We start from the raw sequence: 20,260 nt of genomic DNA, 5'->3' as shown, positions 1-20,260 counted from the left end.
AAGAAAAGGACTAACTAGTGCCGTACTATAAGGATATTCCTGGCAATGTAGAGAGTGAAATTGACCTCACATGTAATTGATTGTGGTGGGAAAAGTATTCTGATCATTTACTTAAAAAAAATGATCGGTATGGAGGAAAATAGAGAGGGTTGTGTTTTCTGACACTTGGTGAGTTCCCTGGAACACCGGGGACACATGTTCATGTATAAAAGACGTACAAAAGTGTATTTTGAGTGATAGGTCACCTTTAAAGTAAGTCCAGCTGTCAGATAAATGCACTGAAGGAAAAAGCTCACACATGTCTTCTGAAATATAGTGAAGTAGAAGTTTTAAAGTTGCAGAATATTAATATAATCGCTTAACATGTGCTGTTACATACATCACAGGTAATGGCCTAGTTTCAAAAAAACAAAACAGGGATTGTCCACTCAACTTCCCAAATAGTTTTCACAACTATTTGTCTTCCCTGTTTTAGTGATGAAAGCACACGAGCTGAACTGAAGAAGCTACCAACTCTTCCCACCAAAGTCCTCAAGGAACATCCGTCGTTTGCATACTGGTACGCTTTTTTGAAAAGCTTATTTGACATCTTGCCTATAACAATGTCTTTTATTGCAGGCCTGTAGATTACACTTCATCACTAAAGCAATACGTGTATGGATGATTAACATTACATGCAATGGCAGGTTCAGTTTTATGGAGGAAGTAAACTCCATTGAGCTAACTAGCTGAAAGTGCTCCGTATGTTTAATTAGTAGGGTTTAACGTAAGCCAGCTGGCCAAACAGTCCTTTACACACAGTGTGAGGCAAGACAACACATAATTCAGAGGAGATAAAATATATAATAAGCAAGATAAATGTAGGACTGCTACAAGAACTTTGCACTGTTTCATTAAAACCTAATTCCCCCCTGGGATTAATGTAGTATTTTACCAAATAAGTATGATTTCAATGTATTGATGGATTGGTGATGAAGAGGAACATTTAAATTAAAAAAACGTTAATTATTTTTGTAAAAAACTGATTTGAGTTTGATAAAAATGTATAAATCTTGTTTTAATCTATTTAACTAACTATATTATTTATCAATGCATTCAGTTATGTTTCTGACGACCGTGTTGCATGTTGTCAGTTACGGGGCTACATCTGTGTTAAAGTGTGAAATTGTGTTTTCTTTATGTGACAGTGAGGATCGAGTAATCGAACATTATAAACAGCTGAAAGGAGTCTCCCGAGGAAAGGCCATTGTTCAGTAAGTACTGAAGAAAAATGTGTATTTGCTGCAAATGGTTCAACACCAGTGATTAGATGATGGATGTATTCGGCTTTAAGTTCATTAATCTTCCCTTCACCTCTATTAGTGCCCCCCTTCTCTCTGTGTCTCTCCGGCACTCCTTTTCTCATCATCTGATAGAAATCAATAGCTCCTCTTCAGTGAATCCCACTGATTTACTGGACTGAGGTCAAACACCCAGTTTCGTTTCACATGTCCTAAGTAAACCCCATACAGCTGTTCTAGCCTGTGGTTTTAACATCAATTGTTTTTGTTCTAGGTATCTGACGTTAGTGGAATCGTTGCCCACGTATGGCGTGCATTATTATGAAGTGAAGGTAGGTCTTCCGCCGTGATGAATGGGAAATGGCAGCTGTTGCACTTGAAACTGAGTCAACCATCAAGCTGTGCTCTTGCCTCACAGGATAAACAAGGGATCCCGTGGTGGCTTGGAATCAGCTATAAGGGCATCGGCCAGTATGACCTGCAGGATAAATTGAAACCTCGAAAGGTAAACATTCCCTGCTGCTCCATCTCTAAAATGGCTGCTTTCCTTTTCCTCTGCTTCACTGATCTGACTGTGGACATGATAGCACAGGGGTAAGCTCTGCTGCTGAGCCCGGTGATTCACTGGCTCGAAATTCATGCATCATCTATTTTACCCCAACAAACGATTGGCTTCAGCTGCGGCGGCAGACGAGGCCAGACTTGAACAATTGTGGCAAAATCTAGAGATCTCTAGCCGTTTGCTTTAATGAGTGTTTTTGCATAAAGTGTGAGATTCATACTAAGAACCTGCTTTTCTCGATACATTGGTGTCGTTTTAGCATGTTAGCTTATAGCAGAAACACCCATGTGAGGGATCTATCTGCTATGTCCATGTTGTTACTCCGGTATCTGCAGGGTGTAATTCACACAAATCTACTAGTCTTCCTGTTCATGTCTGGTAATCGCTCGACATGGTGCAATCCATTTTTGTCTTCTTCCAAAGAGTTGTGCAAGGCAGCGGTGCGTGCTTTGGAGAGAAGAGGAGGGAGTGAGTTGGTGATGTCAAAGGGAAAGGGGCAGGATATGAGGCGTTACAATGCATGCTCTGAGAATACCTGAGGAGACAAGTCAGGAGGTGACAGGGAGTAGGGAACAAAGCGTGTGTTTGTGGTGATAACAAAGGATTTAATAACTTAAACAGGACTGTTTTACTGGTAAGTCTGCATACTTCTTTGCTGGGTTTAAAGTAGTACTGTAAATAGACTGAGCTTTCCTTAAAATAACATTTGTATGGTCATTTAAATATTGAATCAACAGTCAATCTTTCAAATTCTAATAGTAACACTGGATTTGTGTTAATTGTTACTGCGTGTTTAGCATGTAGCAGCATTGTGATACAATATATTTCTCAAAGCAGCCGCATGCTGTATTGTTTTCTGCGTGCTGGTAGTGTTTAATTTCCCAGACACACAGTGAGTCACTGACCCGAACAGGCTGTTCATATCTGGCTGTGTTCAGGGAACACCTGGGTTACACAGGGATAGACGCGATGAGCCATGGAAAGAGCTGTATACTGCGATGAGTTTTTGCCTAATGTCCCCTTGTGGCATTCTTTGCTGTCTAACACCTGCATTATTGCAGACTGTGCATGCCAGGAGGCACAGACCGTAATGACAGTTTATATTACGGTCTGGCTTTTTAAATGATTGTGGCTGAGCGAAAACACCTGCATTCACTAGTCTTTCTAACAGTTTTATTGCAGTCATGCTACTGATTGTTTAGAAATAAACTATGAATATTCACCAGGACGTTAGGCACACAAAGATACATTTTAAAGCCATTGTACCTTACCCACTCCTCTACATTTCAGTTTGAGAACTACCGAGGCGAGCATATCTTCCATTTTCCTAATGAGATCTTTTTTATTTTCACCCCCAGCTTTATCAGTGGAAGCAGCTGGAAAACTTGTACTTCCGGGAGAAGAAATTTGCCGTAGAAGTGAATGATCCACACAGGTAAGCATTAGGAGAGATAGTTCTTTGTTAACCTGCTTTTAGTCAAATATTCACTTGTTTTGCCTACAGTTGTTTAGTCTCTTATTAGGTGTTTCTCTTCAGCTGCATCTAAAGAGATCAGTCATATCCATGTTACTTCTAGTTACATTTGGTTAAAAAATCTCAACCTTCAATCCTCTTCCGGTGTGTTTCTTGCAACAGGAGAGCAGTAACCAAGCGCACCTTTGGGCAGACGGGCCTACTCATCCACACGTGGTATGCCAGCCATTCTTTGATCAAAACCATATGGGTCATGGCTATTAGCCAGCACCAGTTCTACCTGGACAGAAAGCAAAGCAAGGTTAGTGTCATTCATCTGTCACTGCTTCATTACATTTGAAAATGACTTTCAATTTGTGGCTCTAATCTTTGGTGCAAACTGTGTGCAAATATACATTATGGTGCATACAGTATGTATATTTTCTACTTTCTTGTTTATTTCTTGTCTTTGAATTTTTATTGTACAATGCCATGTCTTTTTATGCTGCTGCATCACAAACATNTGCATGATCTGTTTGGTATTTTGAAAAATAAAAAGTATAAATATGCCTTATGGACCTATCATGCTATATTTGAATAATATAGTGTAGGACCATACCTATATAAGGCATATTTATACTTTTTATTTTTCAAAATACCAAACAGATCATGCATTTTAGCCATTCCTCATTTCGCTCAATTTAACACTGTCTTTGCATGGGCTGATTCTGTGAGAACAGCACCATCTACAGGCCTGGCATATGTACTACAGCGTCTCCAGCGCTTTCGAACGGCAATGTCCGTGGCTGTCTCCTCCTGATTGGTGGAGTTGGCCCAATAGCCGTCGTGCCANGAGAGTATGTGTAAAAAAGCAGGAAATAAAAAAAGGAACTCACCTTGTGGTAAACCCGCAAGAGAAAAAGCATTTGAGCTCCATACTGCTTCAGAAATATTATTTCTGAAGCAGTATGGAGCTCAAATGCTTTTTCTCTTGCGGGTTTACCACAAGGTGAGTTCCTTTTTTTATTTCCTGCTTTTTTACACATACTCTCTCCAGTACAGGTTAGCTCTGTGTGTTAGCAATGCTTGCTAATGTAAACAAAGGCCATATTACTTCAAATACACGTTGGGCATTGTTTCTGATAGCAACGTTTCTGATAGTGCCGTGGGTCCATATTACGTCATATCGGACGCAAATCTGGATCAGCTCCGTTGTACCCCCGTTTTTAGAGATTTGGGTACAGAGGAAAAGAGAGAGGGTTTTGTTTTCTGACGCTGCTTGAATTCCCTGACACACCGGGGACACATATTTATGTATAAAAGACATAAAAAAGTGCATTTTGCATGATAGGTCCCCTTTAAAAGCTGAAGTGCACCAATAAGAAGTCACCACTCCACCGTAATGCTCTCTGTCCAAGGTTGTTTGGGGTTTCTGCAGGACACTCTTAAGCAGGTGAGGCCACAGTGAAGTCAAAAACCCAAGTCACAACAGGCTGACACCCAGACCCTTAAAATACGATTACAGCAGTTAATCACCATGTTTTTTTTTTCCGTAATGTAAATGTATCCAAGCAACTGGCCTGCTGGCGTTCCTTATTTGACACACCCTCTCAGCTCAAGAAGAAACTCAAAGGATCCCTTTCATTGTGAATAATGACAGCCTGTAGTCTTGATTCAGTCGGTTTACCATCACGATATCCTTCCACTTGCACAGTACTCCGAAGTCCTCTTTTATCGAACGGATTTCAGTCCCTGTCTTTCACATACTCCCATGCAGAAGTGAAACAAGTGAAGAGGTCTGTTATCAACCGGTGTTTATTACTACATCCTGTTTATACATTTTCATCTGTCACCATCATATGTTTTCCTCTAACAGGAAATAATGAGTCAGCCATCTTGATGTCTAAAGTAAACCTGTTTAAAAAGGAAATGTACCTTTTTATAAGAATGTTTTTTTCACATCTAATACAAATACATTTTAAAAAAAACCTATTGAACAACTATTAAAATGTTGAGTTGCCTTTACTTTAGAATTCAAGTTATAAATCTATCCAAGACACATTTGTTACATAAAAGAATGGAATTTGGACAATATGGTGATTTCATTTAGTTAAATCTTAGCTACTACTTGATTACTACTACTTGACAAAGGAACAGTGAACATAAGACGTTTTCTCCCTCCCAATGGACCGCACAGCACTTCATTGTCCGATACACATGAAATGTACTGAACTTTCAACCCTAGTTTGACAAGAAAAGAAATAGATATGTGTGTCCCTTTAGAAGCTGATATGTCTAAGTGATTTATCATGCCAGCCCAAAGTTCCCTGCGGGTCATGGAGAACAGGTTGGTTCAAGGGCTTTTCTCAGAAATGACTTCAGCAGAAGTTTTTGGTTGACTGAGTCAAAACTCCAAAACAAACCTTGAGAGGCCTCTCACATTAATGACCTTAGATGGTGCTCCGGCCATGCATAGTGAAGTGTGTTTTAACATTTTTGCTAAATTCCATTAACTCAATAGTTGACACATTCCAGCTATATATTTAGTTTGCTGGAGGCTCAATCTTGAAGAAAAAGGCTGCGTCAAACCAAAGATTAGAGGGCAGTGATCACGGGGTTTAACTTGTCGCTCGGCCAGAAACAAAAATAACCCAAAGCTTAGATCTTACTTTGTCCCTGTGTGCTCCTTTTCTGAGTAGACTACTTGAGGAAATCTCTATACATTCTTGAAAGCAAACTATTCCCCTAACTCTTTTGTGTTTTTGCGTCGATAAAGAGCACACGATCCATCATTGGAATAAGCACAGGAAGCACCAACAGTAGTTTACATGTGGCAGCTGCTTTTGGCTTTTGCTTTTCCTGTGTGCCGGGCATAGCAGTTTGCTACATATTGTGAACTCAACTACACACACAGTTGTCCACATTTTCAGAGTATTGATGTGTATTCCAAACATAATACACTATCAATAAAACACCAAAAGGGCAATAGATATTGGTTTCCATTGGTGCCTAAATAACATGCTTAGTTGTTTATTTTGCATGTTTATAGTGCTTTGGAATGTGCAATTTGCAGATAGTGTAGCAAAGACAGTCTAATGGTATCAGCTTTAAGTGTATTACTTTGCAAACTCTGTTTAGAGCAGATAACTTGCCTGATGTGACGCACTTGATAAATGTCATGGCGACAAGTTTAAATGTTTTCAGAGATAGTGCTTCAGGGATCCCAGGAGTGTTCAAGCATTCAGAGAAAAACTGTAACTTTTAAAACCAGCCGAGAATGACTCGTCTAGGAATATAAATATGTTTTACAGTGCTGCCCCATAGTGGCGATAGGCAAAATAAACCTCTATGCTCTTATTTTTGTTACTTTTAGTCCCGGTGGAGCATGCGTTATCGCTGTTACAAATCCAAAGTGTGATAAACGCTCTCCCTTTGCTTACATTAGATTTCTCCCACAGTCCAAAGACATGCAGACTAGATCAAATGGAAATGTAAAAGTACCAGATTGTAGGAATGCTCTGTTACAAGTAAAAGTCCTGCATTCAAGAGGTTACTCAAGGAAAAGTACAAAAGTATTAGCATCAAAATATACTACCAATTACCAAAAGTAAAAGTACTCATTATGCAGATTGGCCCATTTCAGAATAATATATATTATACGTTTTGATTATAATTATTGATCATTAAAGTGGTATCAAAGCTGGTAAAGGTGCAGCTAGTTTTAATGACTTGTTATACTGCAGGGTAGCTTGTGGATTTACTCCAGGTGAAATTAAAGTCTTATTTAAATGTTGATTATATTTCCGAACATTAATCCAAATCTGTAAAATAACTAAAGCTATTAAATAAATATAGTGGAGTAAAAGTATAATATTTACGTCTGAATTGTAGGAGGGTAGAAGTAGAAACAACATTAAAATACTAAAGAAATGTACGGCTACCTCAACATTGTACTCAAGTACTTGAGAACAATGTACTTAGTTACTTTACACCACTGCTCGTCTGTCATGTTATCATTTCTGTCTGTGACTAAATAATATCAGTGTGCTCATTTCCTAAAACCAAACTAGTTAATAGCAACATCTTTAGAGAGCTACAGATGAGTAGAAGTCTGTGCTGGAAGGTAACTGAGTACATTACTCAAGTAGTTAACTGAGTACTTAGTTAGAATTATCAGGTACTTTCTTTGAGTTATATTATGCTATGTACTTTATACCACTACTCCTGTATTATACTGCTACCAATACTCCACTAAATGTATGTGACTGCTTTAGTTACCTGATAATTCATCAAAATACAATCACAACACCTAACATGCATTATTTTAGGTTTAGATAACATGAGATTATTAATATGTATTAATACAGAGTTTACCTAAAAGTATAACAAATGTCCCCCACTGCAATATTAATGATGCTTACACAATAATGCACCAAGAATTATGATGTATTACTACTTTTGGTACTCTAAGCACATTTTGATGCTATTTCTCTGCACACATTTTTACTTTTTTCTTCCAGCAAAATATATCTACACTGTGTGTTTCACATAACTTAAAGATCTCGGTGCTTCTATTAGTCTATTAGTCACACTGTGTGTATGTGTGTATGAGTGTGTGCATGGATTAAAAACTAAAAAGTCTAAACTGCCATGAAGTTGTGTGCAAATGCCTATAAATGTTTCTTCCTACCAATCTTTAATAAAGCCACAGTTCAAAACCCCATGACTATACAGCATTGTTACTTCCTTGTGTTAATTATAAGTCTAGCTCTGCATTATTATTGTGTGTGTGTGTGTGTGTGTGTGTGTGTGTGTGTGTGTGTGTGTGTGTGTGTGTGTGTGTGTGTGTGTGTGTGTGTGTTTGAGTTAACTTTGCTGAGAAACAACACAACACAACACTTCTTGACCACGTGTGACTTTTTATTGGGTTGGTTCACATTCCAAAAAAGATACTGCCACACATCTATCAGCAAAGAAGACTACAAGTTAGTAAAAAGTTGTTTTTGTTCTTTTCAAAGATTAATCATGTCTTCTTACAAACATACAGGCAATGCAACAGTCTTACAATACAAAAAATCATACATTACCAGTGATATCGATCGTACACAAGGACCAGCATGATGCTCTAACTGTTAAATGTTTAAATATGTTTAACAACAATTTGTTGATTCTTCAAAGGCTCTTTTTGATTTCACAGCATTGGATCATGGGAAGCAAGCAAAACGATGGTCGGGGGTCACAATGGGGTCAAAGTTGCCTTCTCTCTGAGTTTCTTTAGAGCCATTTGATCATACCCCCAAAACCAACACAGTGTCTGTGTGTGTGTGTCTGTGCATACAAAGGTATGCGTGTAAGACTTTCCTGTGTGAATGTGTTCATGTCCGCTAACATGCACCTGTATGCCTAAAATGTCAATACTTTAAATAGCCTACTTTGCTGCATAATGAAGTCATGTTTAATGTGTGTGCTAATTGGGGTGTATACAAAATTGAACTAAAATAGAAAATAAAAAAAGCAAATAAAACATAAAATTCACAGAGGTCCCAGAGCAAAATAAGCACTTGCTACAATCTTACAACATTAGAGAATTTACATTTACAGATAAGGCACAGTAAATCATACAGTGGCAGCTGTTTGAATAAACAAAGCCAGAGAATGTGAGCGTAAGATTGGTGATAAACCTAAGGCATATTTTAAAGCTTAACACCTTTTGTATTAAAGCACTTGCCAATGATTTGAAAATAAATTAATCTTTACTCAGATAAATGCATGACACCACAGCGTGGGATTTTACAATTCCTCTGTGATTCCTCTAAAAATCGACAAAACTGAAAACAGCTGTTGTTATGTACATTATCAGACATAGGATGGGGCGTTATGTACAGAGGGAGTTGCCCCTATTTGTTTGTTTGTCTTTGATTTGGAAAGCATGTCATCAGTTTTGTTATTTTCTTGTGGGGTAAAGACCTGCTATGTTCACTTAAAATCAAGTAAAAAGATTTTTTTCAAAGCCGGGTCAAGGATGCTTGTTTTCATTGATGAGCGCGGTTTCTTTTATTGTCTGGCCTCCAACAATACTTTGTGCTGATGCTGCATGATCTTTATCGCCCGGACGCCTGTTTGTACAGAACGAAAAGAGAGGATTTGGCCTGAGGTTGCTGCTATAGTTCATTCTCTGATAGGGCAAAATGAGCCCCGCTCTCTGCCATGGACAACTTATATCACAGTTCACAGTTCTACTTAAAGAAAACAACACATAAGCAAATCTCAAATGAAGAGATGCAGAATCACATTGAAAAAGACATTCAACATGTGGTCTTTTTTGTTGTTTTTCCTCACTAACTCAGCTCTGGCTGTGCTACCTGGTATATAAACATGGAAAGGAGAGAAATGCTCTGAAGTTGATGCACATCTCTCTTCACTTTAAAGAATCCTGTGTAAATGGATGCATATGAGGTGTTATGAGGGTTAAAGGCCTTGCACAGAGTCTAAATCTCTGAATGTGCAAAAGAAGGTATGCTCTTCTCAACCTGAAAATTGACTTTTCTTCCTCTTCCCAAAGAGCTGTGTACCTGTTAATGTACCGGCGCTTAATTGTGTTATTTGTGTATGTGAGAGCCCTTTCACCGTGCCGTGTGCAGCCATATGCTGCATTTGCAGTATGTCGCTGTCTGAATGGGAATGAACGTCAGTGCCTAACTACAGCGAAATTACTGATTTGCAGACACACAAGTATATTATAACTCTCTTCCCCCTATCTACTCAAACCCCCTGTAAAAATGTCTGATCCTCCATCGTATATGATTAAAACTCTTTCAATAGAAAAAGATGTTTCTAAAAATTGAACATGGATTTTCATCAAGTAAAAACATTTCCCCCCTGCATGTGTCCTTTCCACATTTTTTTAAATATAAGAACACACTTAATAAAAAACCTACTCCTCCCAACTTTAACCTCTACTTTTTATATTTCATTTTTATCACAAACACGCAGATTTTGTATCGCCTTGTTGAATTGATGCCAGTGTCCTAAACGTTTTAATCTATCCCTGTTGATTATGTTTTTCATCCATCGGTTTTTGACCTGCTTGTTCAAGAGTGTGCATTGTCTTGAGTTTAATGTGTGTGTGCTCTCTCTTATGCTGAACATTGGGTGTGTGCAGGTGTACATGCGCTCTCTCTCAGGGGTTCATACGGTGAGATCGTCTGACCTGGCCCTGCTGCTGGCTTTGCTCAGTCGGCTCAGCGGTCTGGTGTCTTCTATCGTATCCGTGGCCTCCATCTCTGCCTCGGCTGGAGTTACCCCCTCTACCTCCACATCCTCATCCACAACCTTCTCCACTCTCTCGGCATCCACCTCTTTGGGCTGCTCCTCCTCGACCTCTTCCTCGTGTAAAGTCACCCCCGCTGTCTCCGTGGTCTGGGCGTAGGAGGGCAGAGTCTCGTCATACACCTTAGAGATGACCCCCATGGGCACCACCTCCTCCGCCTTCTCCTCTAGCCCCGGGAAGGGTGGGGCCCCTCTGCCAGCCTCCATGCCCACTTCAGCCAGCGGGTAGAGGTGAGAAATGGGAACTTTCTCCTCCTCCAGCAACCTGTAACCTTTGGCCCTCTGCAGGGAGGGCACAGCCAGGGGGGGCAGGCTCTTCCCTTGTAGCGGCAGCGGGGCCGATCCCTCGCCTAGGGCAGGGGACGGGGCCGGCTTGCGAAAGACAAAGCGGATCTTCTTCAGGCCCAGGTGACTGATCTCCACAAAGTTGAGGAAGAGAGAGACGCAGGCCACAGCCAACATGAAGATGATGAAGACGGTCTTCTCCGTGGGGCGGGACACGAAGCAGTCCACCGTGTTGGGGCAGGGCCAGCGGCTGCACTTGTACAGCGGCAGGATGCGGAAGCCGTACAGGAAGTACTGGCCCACCACGAAGCCCACCTCGAACAGTGTCTTGAAGATGATGTGGCAGATGTAGGTCCTCAGCAGGGTGCCCTCTAGCCTGAACTTCTTGCTCCCCTTGGTGCTGGTCTCCTTGGTGGTGCGGACACTCCCCTGGTCGGGGGCCAGAGGGAGACGCTCCTCGCTCAGCTCCTGCTGCCGGCTAAGTTCTGCATCCTCACGCTCTTTTCGTTTCTCCTCCATGTGGACATGGTGCACAGCGTGACCCACGTACACCAGAGACGGTGTGGAAACAAAGATGATCTGCAGCACCCACAGGCGGATGTGGGAGATGGGGAAGGCCTCGTCGTAGCACACGTTCTCACACCCAGGCTGCTGTGTGTTGCAGACGTAGTCAGACTGCTCATCGCCCCACACGAACTCCGCCGCCGTGCCCAGGATGAGGATACGGAAGATGAAGAGCACCGTGAGCCACACCCGGCCGATCACCGTAGAGTGCTCGTTAACTTCCTCTAAAATATTACCCAGAAAGCTCCAGTCACCCATGATCGGTCCGTAGCACTGCAGAATGAAGGGTGGGGTAGGAAGGGACACAGAGGGTGAGAAAAACAGGGAGGGTGGGGCAGGCAGGTCAGAGAGAGGGAGGGGACAGAGAGGGCCAAAAGTAAGGAATGTAGGAAAAGTCAAACTTGTCAAATCAAACTCTTTACTTAGTTTTATTCGACGATACGTGATTCTATTAATATACCGAAAAAGTTTAAAACTTTTAAAAAGTGGTTTTCATGTCAATTTTTTTAGATACAATTTATTTTTGGGCAAAAGCTCGATTAAACATTAACATTTAGGCGTTGCATTGATTTGGAAGGCTACTTATACTCAATGTAAACACAATTTACTATTTCGAGCAATAAGAGAGAAACCAAAAAACAGCTGGCTCTAGCTCTTTTAAAAAATCCACCCAAAAAGGCCAAATAAAAAAAACTATGAAAAGAGATCAATAAATGACAAACAGTCCCTTCTTCTGTAAGGTATGATATAGGTTAAATGTAATCAAATGGGCAACTTGCCACAGCTGCGGCTCCGGCAGAAGTTGAGTCCTGTCCCGTTCTCTTGGCACCCGGCAGGGAAAAGTGAACTTTGTTCTGCCCTCTTTCCCACCTAAAGCCCCGTCCTTGTCGCCCCACTGAGCAGATGTGAATGAATCGGCTCTGATGGTTGGTTTTTAGTTTGCTGCAATATTTAAGCTTGGAGCCAGACGGCCTTTATTTGCCGGGCGACGTGTGGTGACGCAGGAGACAATAGGATCAACAGAGCCAGAGCGGGGATGTATGGGAGCAGGCCTCAGGCTCCCACACCAACATGGACACTGTACAGGCCACCGAGTCCACAGCAGAGCAGCTCCATGCACGCATTTCCTCACACATATGTATGTAGATGCATAGATACATTGGATAAAACAACAACAGCAGCTGATGTGCCTTCAGCTGCACTGCTATGCCTAACATTAGAGCAGAGAGGCAGGTCAGCGACAAACTATCAGCCCGGGGAGGGAGAGTTTATGTCCTCTTGGATTTACTTTGGACATGTTGTTTACACAGCCACTCAATGCAGAGAGCAGGAGGTCATTTCAATTTTGGATAAGAAAAAAAGATGATGCTCTAATAATGTTTAGTCTTGAAAATTAGTGTCTGGTTTTGTTAAGACAAAGTGGTCGCCATTTATTTCTTATTTAATTTAATTTATTCAATTTACCCATTCACAAATACATACAAGCATGATCCAGACCTATGCACTTCACAGTGATACTATAGAAGTAAAAAAATAACAAAAAAACACAATTCACATATAAAATATTTTAGTAACTCTGGAGAAATCAGAGTAAATACTAATGAAAAAGGCCATCTTGCCACTTTCCAAAGCTATTGAGAGAAAGCTAGTATATCAAAATGATAAGCAACAGTGGCACATTTTGTATCATCCCTACACCAGATACTGTATTAACTGAGCTGTCTCAAGAAACACATTTGATTTCTGATATGCAGTGTAAACGTTTTTCTCGATCTGTAAACCTCAACAGCCAAAGGAAGAATACCAGTTCTTAACTTTGATGAGCTATATCCTAATTTGCAGTCAAACTAGTTTTTAATATTCATATATATTCTCGTTTATTTGTTTTTAATCGTATTTAAACTATTTAGATGCTTTTGCTGTTATACAAATACATGTATCTCATTTGACGTGCTTTTAAACATTTAGCATCTGGATTAATTTACAGAGAAGCATCGCTTGACAATCAGTAGTGTTATCAAACTAACATTTTTAAATGGTGGATAACAGAGTCCGCCTCGGTGTTCATGTGTGCGTGTATCATCATATCTGTGTCACTTGGCTGGAATGTGAAGAATGTGAACCATTGAGTGAAAGCGCACGCTGAAACCTCCCTATTATTGAGGTTGGTCAAACTTTCACAGCTCAGGGAAGAAAAACATCTAGCAGCAGTCTTTGATCTCTAAAATCATAGCACTGCTGTTTGAACAGAGTGAGAGCTACTGCAGAGCCTAAAGAACTCTCTAAATATCGTTTTTTCTCAGTATATAAAAAACATGAAACTTCGTTCAACTCAGTTATTTGCTATAACTGTGGCTCATTATACTAAATAAAATCATAATGCTTGATAATGTCTATTTATATCATATTTTATACTGATGTGTAATAATAGTGTGTATAATTTTAAAAGGTCCCAATTGGGTTGTATTAGGTAGCGTCGTTACTGTTTTATGTTCAACTCTTAACTGGTGACTCATATTTACCATATTTCACCTAATTTTATTTTTGTTTAAATTCTTTTCACACCTATGTTTGAAACAAATCTAAATATATCAAATGTCTAAAACATTTTTTTTTTTAAACTAAATTAAACATTTAGGCTGGAAGGATGACCAAACTTATAATAAAAATCATACAAAAATATGTATCATATAAAATACAATTTTCCCAATAAAAACATCTCTGGTAAAATGATTTAAACGGAAGTATTAAACATCTCCTGCCCACTGAGGACAAATCTCTGCTGATAAAATACTGTAAATGAAATGGTCAGACAGGTGGTTTAGTTTTGAAAGTTGCTACCTTTATGGGAATACTTCAATATGTATACAGTACAGCCTGCTTAGTCTGAGTTGTTACACTAATGTCACTTTAAACTGAAACATTTGGCTTTTTGTATCAGGCAGATGTGGTTGTCAAAATGTGTTTTCACGAGATAAAAACGAGTTAAATACTATAACGATTAAATAGAATACATTTATATCATAACATAAGTGATAAACAATACATAGGATACTATTTGAATCTAATTTAACAAAAGTGTGCATATTTAATAAATATAACGTGTACCTTATGAATTTCAACACTTTGTGCACTTTTTTTTAACTTTTATTTCGTCTTATCTCCACACTGTTGAAAAACCACAAATAAAAGGGAAGGAAGTTAACGATTCCAAGGCTGTCTGAAACACACACTATGTCAAACAGGTCATTTCCCATTACACAAGCTAAGTTCCAGGTTCCACAATTGTTTCAAACTCCCAAGAATTTCCTTCAATGGGAAACTTGTGAAAGTGGACAAATATAAGTTCAAGGAGGTATGACCCACTGTCCTCATTCAGTTTAAAGAAAGCTACATGATTTGAGTTAAAGTACAGGTAATAGTAACATTTAAATATAAATAAAAAGGGAAATAAAGCAATACAGCATCTTTTATTTTTTTCAATATATATGTACAATGGAAGTAACCTCACACTCCAGGCCACCATGTATCATCTATCAATGGTTCAAATCAACAATCATAAATCCAGAAGTCATCACTCCTTTTATGGATATATCTCCACTCTGCCCATCTTATTGCGTCCAACCCTCGCTGCCTCTCGACCAATAGCGTTCTCTGTCCTGGGTGACATCACTGGGCTGGTGAACTAGAAAGTCCACCTCTTGATGTCTGCTCTCTGTTCTGTTGGTTGGTGAGCTGAGCTTCACTGATCCCACAGCTTTTTTACAAATGTATGATGTAATCCTAGAGCAAAAAAAATGGTGCGAGGCACCATCTTGTTAAATGTCCTCAAATCATTTACTACATTCTGAATCACATGATGTCCTGGAGCATCAGTGTATATGTTCATAACTAGTGTCCATATATCCAGGAGCATTGATATTTTCTCATATAAAAATGTCCTCCAACCAAAAAAGCCATAATACTCGCTCTCCTTTGCCCCGGATGCCACATGGGCCGGTGGGTCGGAGGGTAGAAGCCATGTTCAAACTCTGTGGAGGCATCAGGGTGTATCCACTTAGCAGGGGGACCAGGGGACTCCCTTTAAAGAGCAGTGTGTTGGTATAGAGGACGCTTGCATGCTAAGCCCTACGGTGGGCCCGTGAATGGCACCGGGATTTCACACAAAGACATGATGTCATGATGCAGGGTGCGGACTCTATTGAGCACGTGCAGTGAGGCGCAAGGCCAGATTAGACCTCCGAAGCAGGGCACCAACTGGCCGTTAATCAGGATGCTAACACGCTAACAAACATATCGTACAGCGATCTGCCTACGGGGCTCTGGTGCCACACGCTTCCTGCTCGCAGGGCCTTTGAGCGACAGGAAGTAACTGAAATCTTACTGTTGTAATGACCTTATCAATGTAATGCAATTAAGGACATGTTTTTTCATCGAGCAATATGATGTGATTATGTCACATGGTTTGTTTTGGGTACAATTAACACCTCCCATCACTCCCTGAGGGAAATCTCCTAGTAGGAAGAGTATTGAAGTCAATCATTTATGTTTACAGTGTCAGTCAAAAAATATCACAGGGTATTTTGTAGTTTAAATCCTCTGCAGAGTTGCTTCTTATTTGGTAACATTATGGGATCGCATCCTTATTGCAGTCATTCCTGCAGCGAAGGGGAAACTGTCCGTTCCAAACTGCAAGAACGCACGCAAACTTTATTCATACTCACAGGGGTTACATATATGACATATTTGCACTGCTGCTGTGCATGCTTTCATGGAGCTGCTTTTGATAGTGTGGGCCTTTTGAGAGGGAATACACACTTTGACAGGCAAGGAATCATTCTGACTTCTCTTTTCATCTGATGCTTTAACTACTATTAACACTTATTTTGAGAGGCCTTGAAGTTTCTGAACCTCTCTTTTGCAAAAGAGGACAGGCGCAAATCCACTGGTTGTAAATCCTCTAATGAGTCAATGATGCAGAATATCAGCTTCAATAGACTATTCAAATGAAGTGTAAAGAGTGTAATTCATGAAGACTGCTGTATCATATGAGCTAGGTATTTTTAGCTGACAGCAAAAACTCTCCACAGAAAGTGAATTCTCATATAGAGCAGGATTGTTAAGCTTAAGAATATCCAGAAGCCGGGGCAGTACCTCAAATTAAAGAATGAGCTAAAATGACTCTTCATTTTCTTTTTCCTAACAAATGGCAATAAAACACTGAAATTCCTATATATAATAGTTATAATATAACTAAATATAATGTATTTAGTAATGGTGTTTAAAATTGAGACGCTCACACAGCATTTTGAGGAAAAATCTTATATTTTGAGTTTCTATCTTCTCTTTTACTATTTTAATCGTCTGTGTCATAAATATTTTCACAAACACAGAAAGGAAAAAAAATTCAAAAAAAAAAAAGATATATAAAAAAAATTCACAGCGGGTTTAAAAAGATGGTATCAGCGATGCCCTTCACAGATACAACGTGACCTGGGGGCAGCGCTGAGTCCCATGACATAGCACAACACTAAGACCTCAATGGCATCAGGCTTACGCTTAAAGACAGAGATCCACTTGTTTCTAAACACTTTGTTTGTTCAGCCTGCAAACATGAGTCCATACATATTTTGTGCCCAAATGTGTAACATCGTTTCTCTTTGTGTTTGAGTGACCTTCTGCCTCGCTGACAAAGCCTTCGTTTTCTACTCTTTTCATGAGTCATCTGTTTGGAGCTGCTTTCTTTTGTTTTGAATGGAACCATGAGACGTCAAGAAACCAACAATTCACAAAACACATGTCTCTGTTGTACCACCACTTTTACAAAGAACTTTCTCTCTCATTTTGAACACGCTTTTCCTGCATTTTCTAATTTCCTCTGAGAACCAAGCAGTCGTTTCCTTCCTGCAATAGTAAGAACGTTTCAAACTATTCTCAAAGGCATTCAAAATTCATAGAAGAACATTGCGGCCGCTTGCTTTAGATTTGATTGATTAAAGCAGAACTTGACCATGTTCATAAACTGATACGGAAATGTATGCCAGTCAATCAGATTGAGTTTGTGAGACGCCTCATGCATGCACACACACACACACACACACACACACACACACACACACACACACACACACACACACACACACACACACACACACACACACACACACACACACACACACACACACACACACACACACACACACTCACTCACTCAACATGTGTCACAGCTGGTCCCGAGCCATAGCATTGTGTTCCACAGGGCAGAGTTCTTGCCGCCCAACTGGACTTGGGTTGGACCATTGTGTTCAGGAGGTCAGATTTGTTGCATTTGGACCAGTCGGCTGTCTTTCTGTGCTCAGACGCTCTCCCAGACGATATCTCATGAGACAGATTTGTTTAAAGCTTGAAACTACATGCACATAACCAGGCCTGTTCAACACACTTTACTACAGGAACTGGTGCACAAAAACATTCACATAGTAACATTTTGAAAGCTAAGAAAGTAAAATGCGTAATTTTGGCTTCAGAAATTAAAGTTTGTTTCTCCGTAAATATTTTTTACCGGCTATTGTATGACAGTTTGTTGGATAGTTAAATACAGATTGATTGTTTTGGAGATTACAAATTAGAGCTGTGTGTTTAAATGGTGAGAAGATTGGTCTGTTTGGACTCACTACCTGCGTTTGTGCTTAAGGTTTCCCCTTCCATGTCCTGTTAACACCAGAGAACTAGCCTCCTGTGTCTGTGAGGGGGTCCCGGTTGTTTAAAGGGCCCACCATTGTTTTGTGCGTAGGTTTGGTTGTGTTAGTCTGTTGTTCAGATGTCAAATGTTTGCCGCGTGCGTATTGTATAACTGTCTGGAAGCCTGGAAGCAAGACTTGATATCCTGTCATGTGACCGCCAAGTAGTACGTTTAAATGAAAGCTGGAAGGTTTTAACATAACTTGGTTGTTACCCATCTCCCCATTAATATAGACAATCTGTAAACTAAACTGCCCTTTTTGTTGATAAAAAAACACACGTAAAAATATAAACTTAAAAGTGGGAAGGTAATTCACCTCAGAAACACTTTTTGTTATATTCCATGGAATGCTCTTAACATCCCGATAGCAATGAATACATTAAATGCTTTGACAATAAATATATACAAATATTTCATCTGTGGAAGCCGTGGCGCTGTAGAAAGCACGACCAATTATCTGCCTCGGCCCGCGGCAGATAATTGGATGGCCTACCTGCCTGTCAGCCTTCCATCTCTTGCACAAACTTATCTCGTGCCCTCATTGGTCATGTGCGCGTTCCTGTGTGTTGGAGGAGGGGCTCTGTAAGGAAGTCTGAAGGAAACGGCAGATTTTTTTCGGTTGTGTACTTTCAAATTCTAGCGCACTCGAGCTGGTTTCTCCATTCTTACCTACCCTACCTAGATACTATAGACCAGGAGTACTCAAACTTTTTTGTTAAAGGTCCACTTGTGAATCTTATACAAGGTCACGAAACTGAAAATTAAGAAGCAGTTTTGGCGCGCAATGCCTGGGGGGGGGTTCCCGACATGTCGTTGCAGTAAATTGAAGGGTGTTTCATGTTGTCGTTGCTGTGGACCTTCTTAATCTTTTTTTGTTCTTTTTTTTTTTTAAAGAAAATGTAATTTTGTTTTTTTGTTTATTCTGTTTTGTTTTGTGTTTGTATCTTTGATTTTAAATGTATTTATTTATTGAATGTTTTGTGAGCTGAGCTGTGTGGCTTTATATTTTATGTATCTCTCTGTACAGCACTTTGGTCTGGAGGTTTTAAAGTGCTATATAAATAAAGTTGGATTGGATTGGATTAATCTACTTTATTTGGGGGCCCCCTTCTGGTCCAAGCACTTGCCTGTCGGTAAACAGCGCCCCTGTATACACACACACATTCAATACATACATACAGTATGATGGCTTGAACTAGTGGGAGAAATGGCACTGTTTGTCTGTAGCCAATGCCTTGAACCTCGGCAAAAATGGCATTAGAAGCATTAGAAAGTCAAGGTAAACTTGCGGTNGCAATGCCTGGGGCCCCCTTGAGGGGGTTTCCCGACATATCGTTGCAGTAAATTAAAGGGTGTTTCATGTTGTCGTTGCTGTGGACCTTCTTAATCTTTTTTTATGTTCTTTTTTTTTATTAAGAAAATTAAATTTTTAAATTGTTACGTTTATTCTGGTTTGTTTTGTGTTTGTATCTTTTATTTTAAATGTATTTATTTATTGAATGTTTGTGAGCTGAGCTGTGTGGTTTTATATTTTATGTATCTCTCTGTACAGCACTTTGGTCTAGGAGGTTTTAAAGTGCTATATAAATAAAGTTGGATTGGATTAATCTACTTTATTTGGGGGCCCCCTTCTGGTCCAAGCACTTGCCTGTTGGTAAACGGCGCCCCTGTATACACACACACATTCAATATATACATACAGTATGATGGCTTGAACTAGTGGGAGAAATGGCACTGTTTGTCTGTAGCCAATGCCTTGAACCTCGGCAAAAATGGCATTAGAAAGTCAAGGTAAACTTGCGGTTAACTTGCGGTCTGCAATGCGTGTCACACTCGCGCACACAAGTAAATATATATGCACGTTCATTCTCACAACGCGTCAGACAATGCACTTTGTGATGTCTTTTATACATAAATATGTGTCCCCGGTGCGTCAGGAAACTCACGCAGCGTCAGAAAATAAAACCCTCTCTCTTTTCCCCCGTACCCGAATCCTTTTACAACGAGCGGATACAGATTTGCTGCCGATCTGACGTCAAATCGGC

The 20,260-nt window shown here is 40.0% G+C and overlaps 2 protein-coding genes across 2 annotated transcripts; one reads left to right on the top strand and one right to left on the bottom strand.

The window, feature by feature from the left end:
• Positions 1–120: 120 nt before the first annotated feature.
• Positions 121–3,656, top strand: LOC104955427 (FERM domain-containing protein 4B). The gene is made up of 7 exons (XM_010782754.1): positions 121–127; positions 418–559; positions 1,188–1,253; positions 1,555–1,612; positions 1,699–1,785; positions 3,201–3,277; positions 3,479–3,656. Exons 1-7 carry the CDS (start codon positions 121–123, stop codon positions 3,654–3,656), a joined length of 615 nt encoding a protein of 204 aa, XP_010781056.1.
• Positions 3,657–10,473: 6,817 nt separating this feature from the next.
• LOC104955221 (gap junction alpha-8 protein) lies at positions 10,474–11,753 on the bottom strand. The gene has a single exon (XM_010782486.1). The coding sequence runs from the start codon at positions 11,729–11,731 to the stop codon at positions 10,484–10,486; it is 1,248 nt and encodes a 415-aa protein (XP_010780788.1). The 5' UTR covers positions 11,732–11,753; the 3' UTR covers positions 10,474–10,483.
• Positions 11,754–20,260: the final 8,507 nt, after the last annotated feature.

This window comes from Notothenia coriiceps, unplaced genomic scaffold (assembly GCF_000735185.1).
Source record: "Notothenia coriiceps isolate Sejong01 unplaced genomic scaffold, NC01 NC01_scaffold00024667, whole genome shotgun sequence".
Taxonomy (NCBI): Eukaryota; Metazoa; Chordata; class Actinopteri; order Perciformes; family Nototheniidae; genus Notothenia; species Notothenia coriiceps.
The sequence above is the reverse complement of the archived record's forward strand: the minus strand, read 5'-3'. Positions and strand labels throughout refer to the sequence as shown.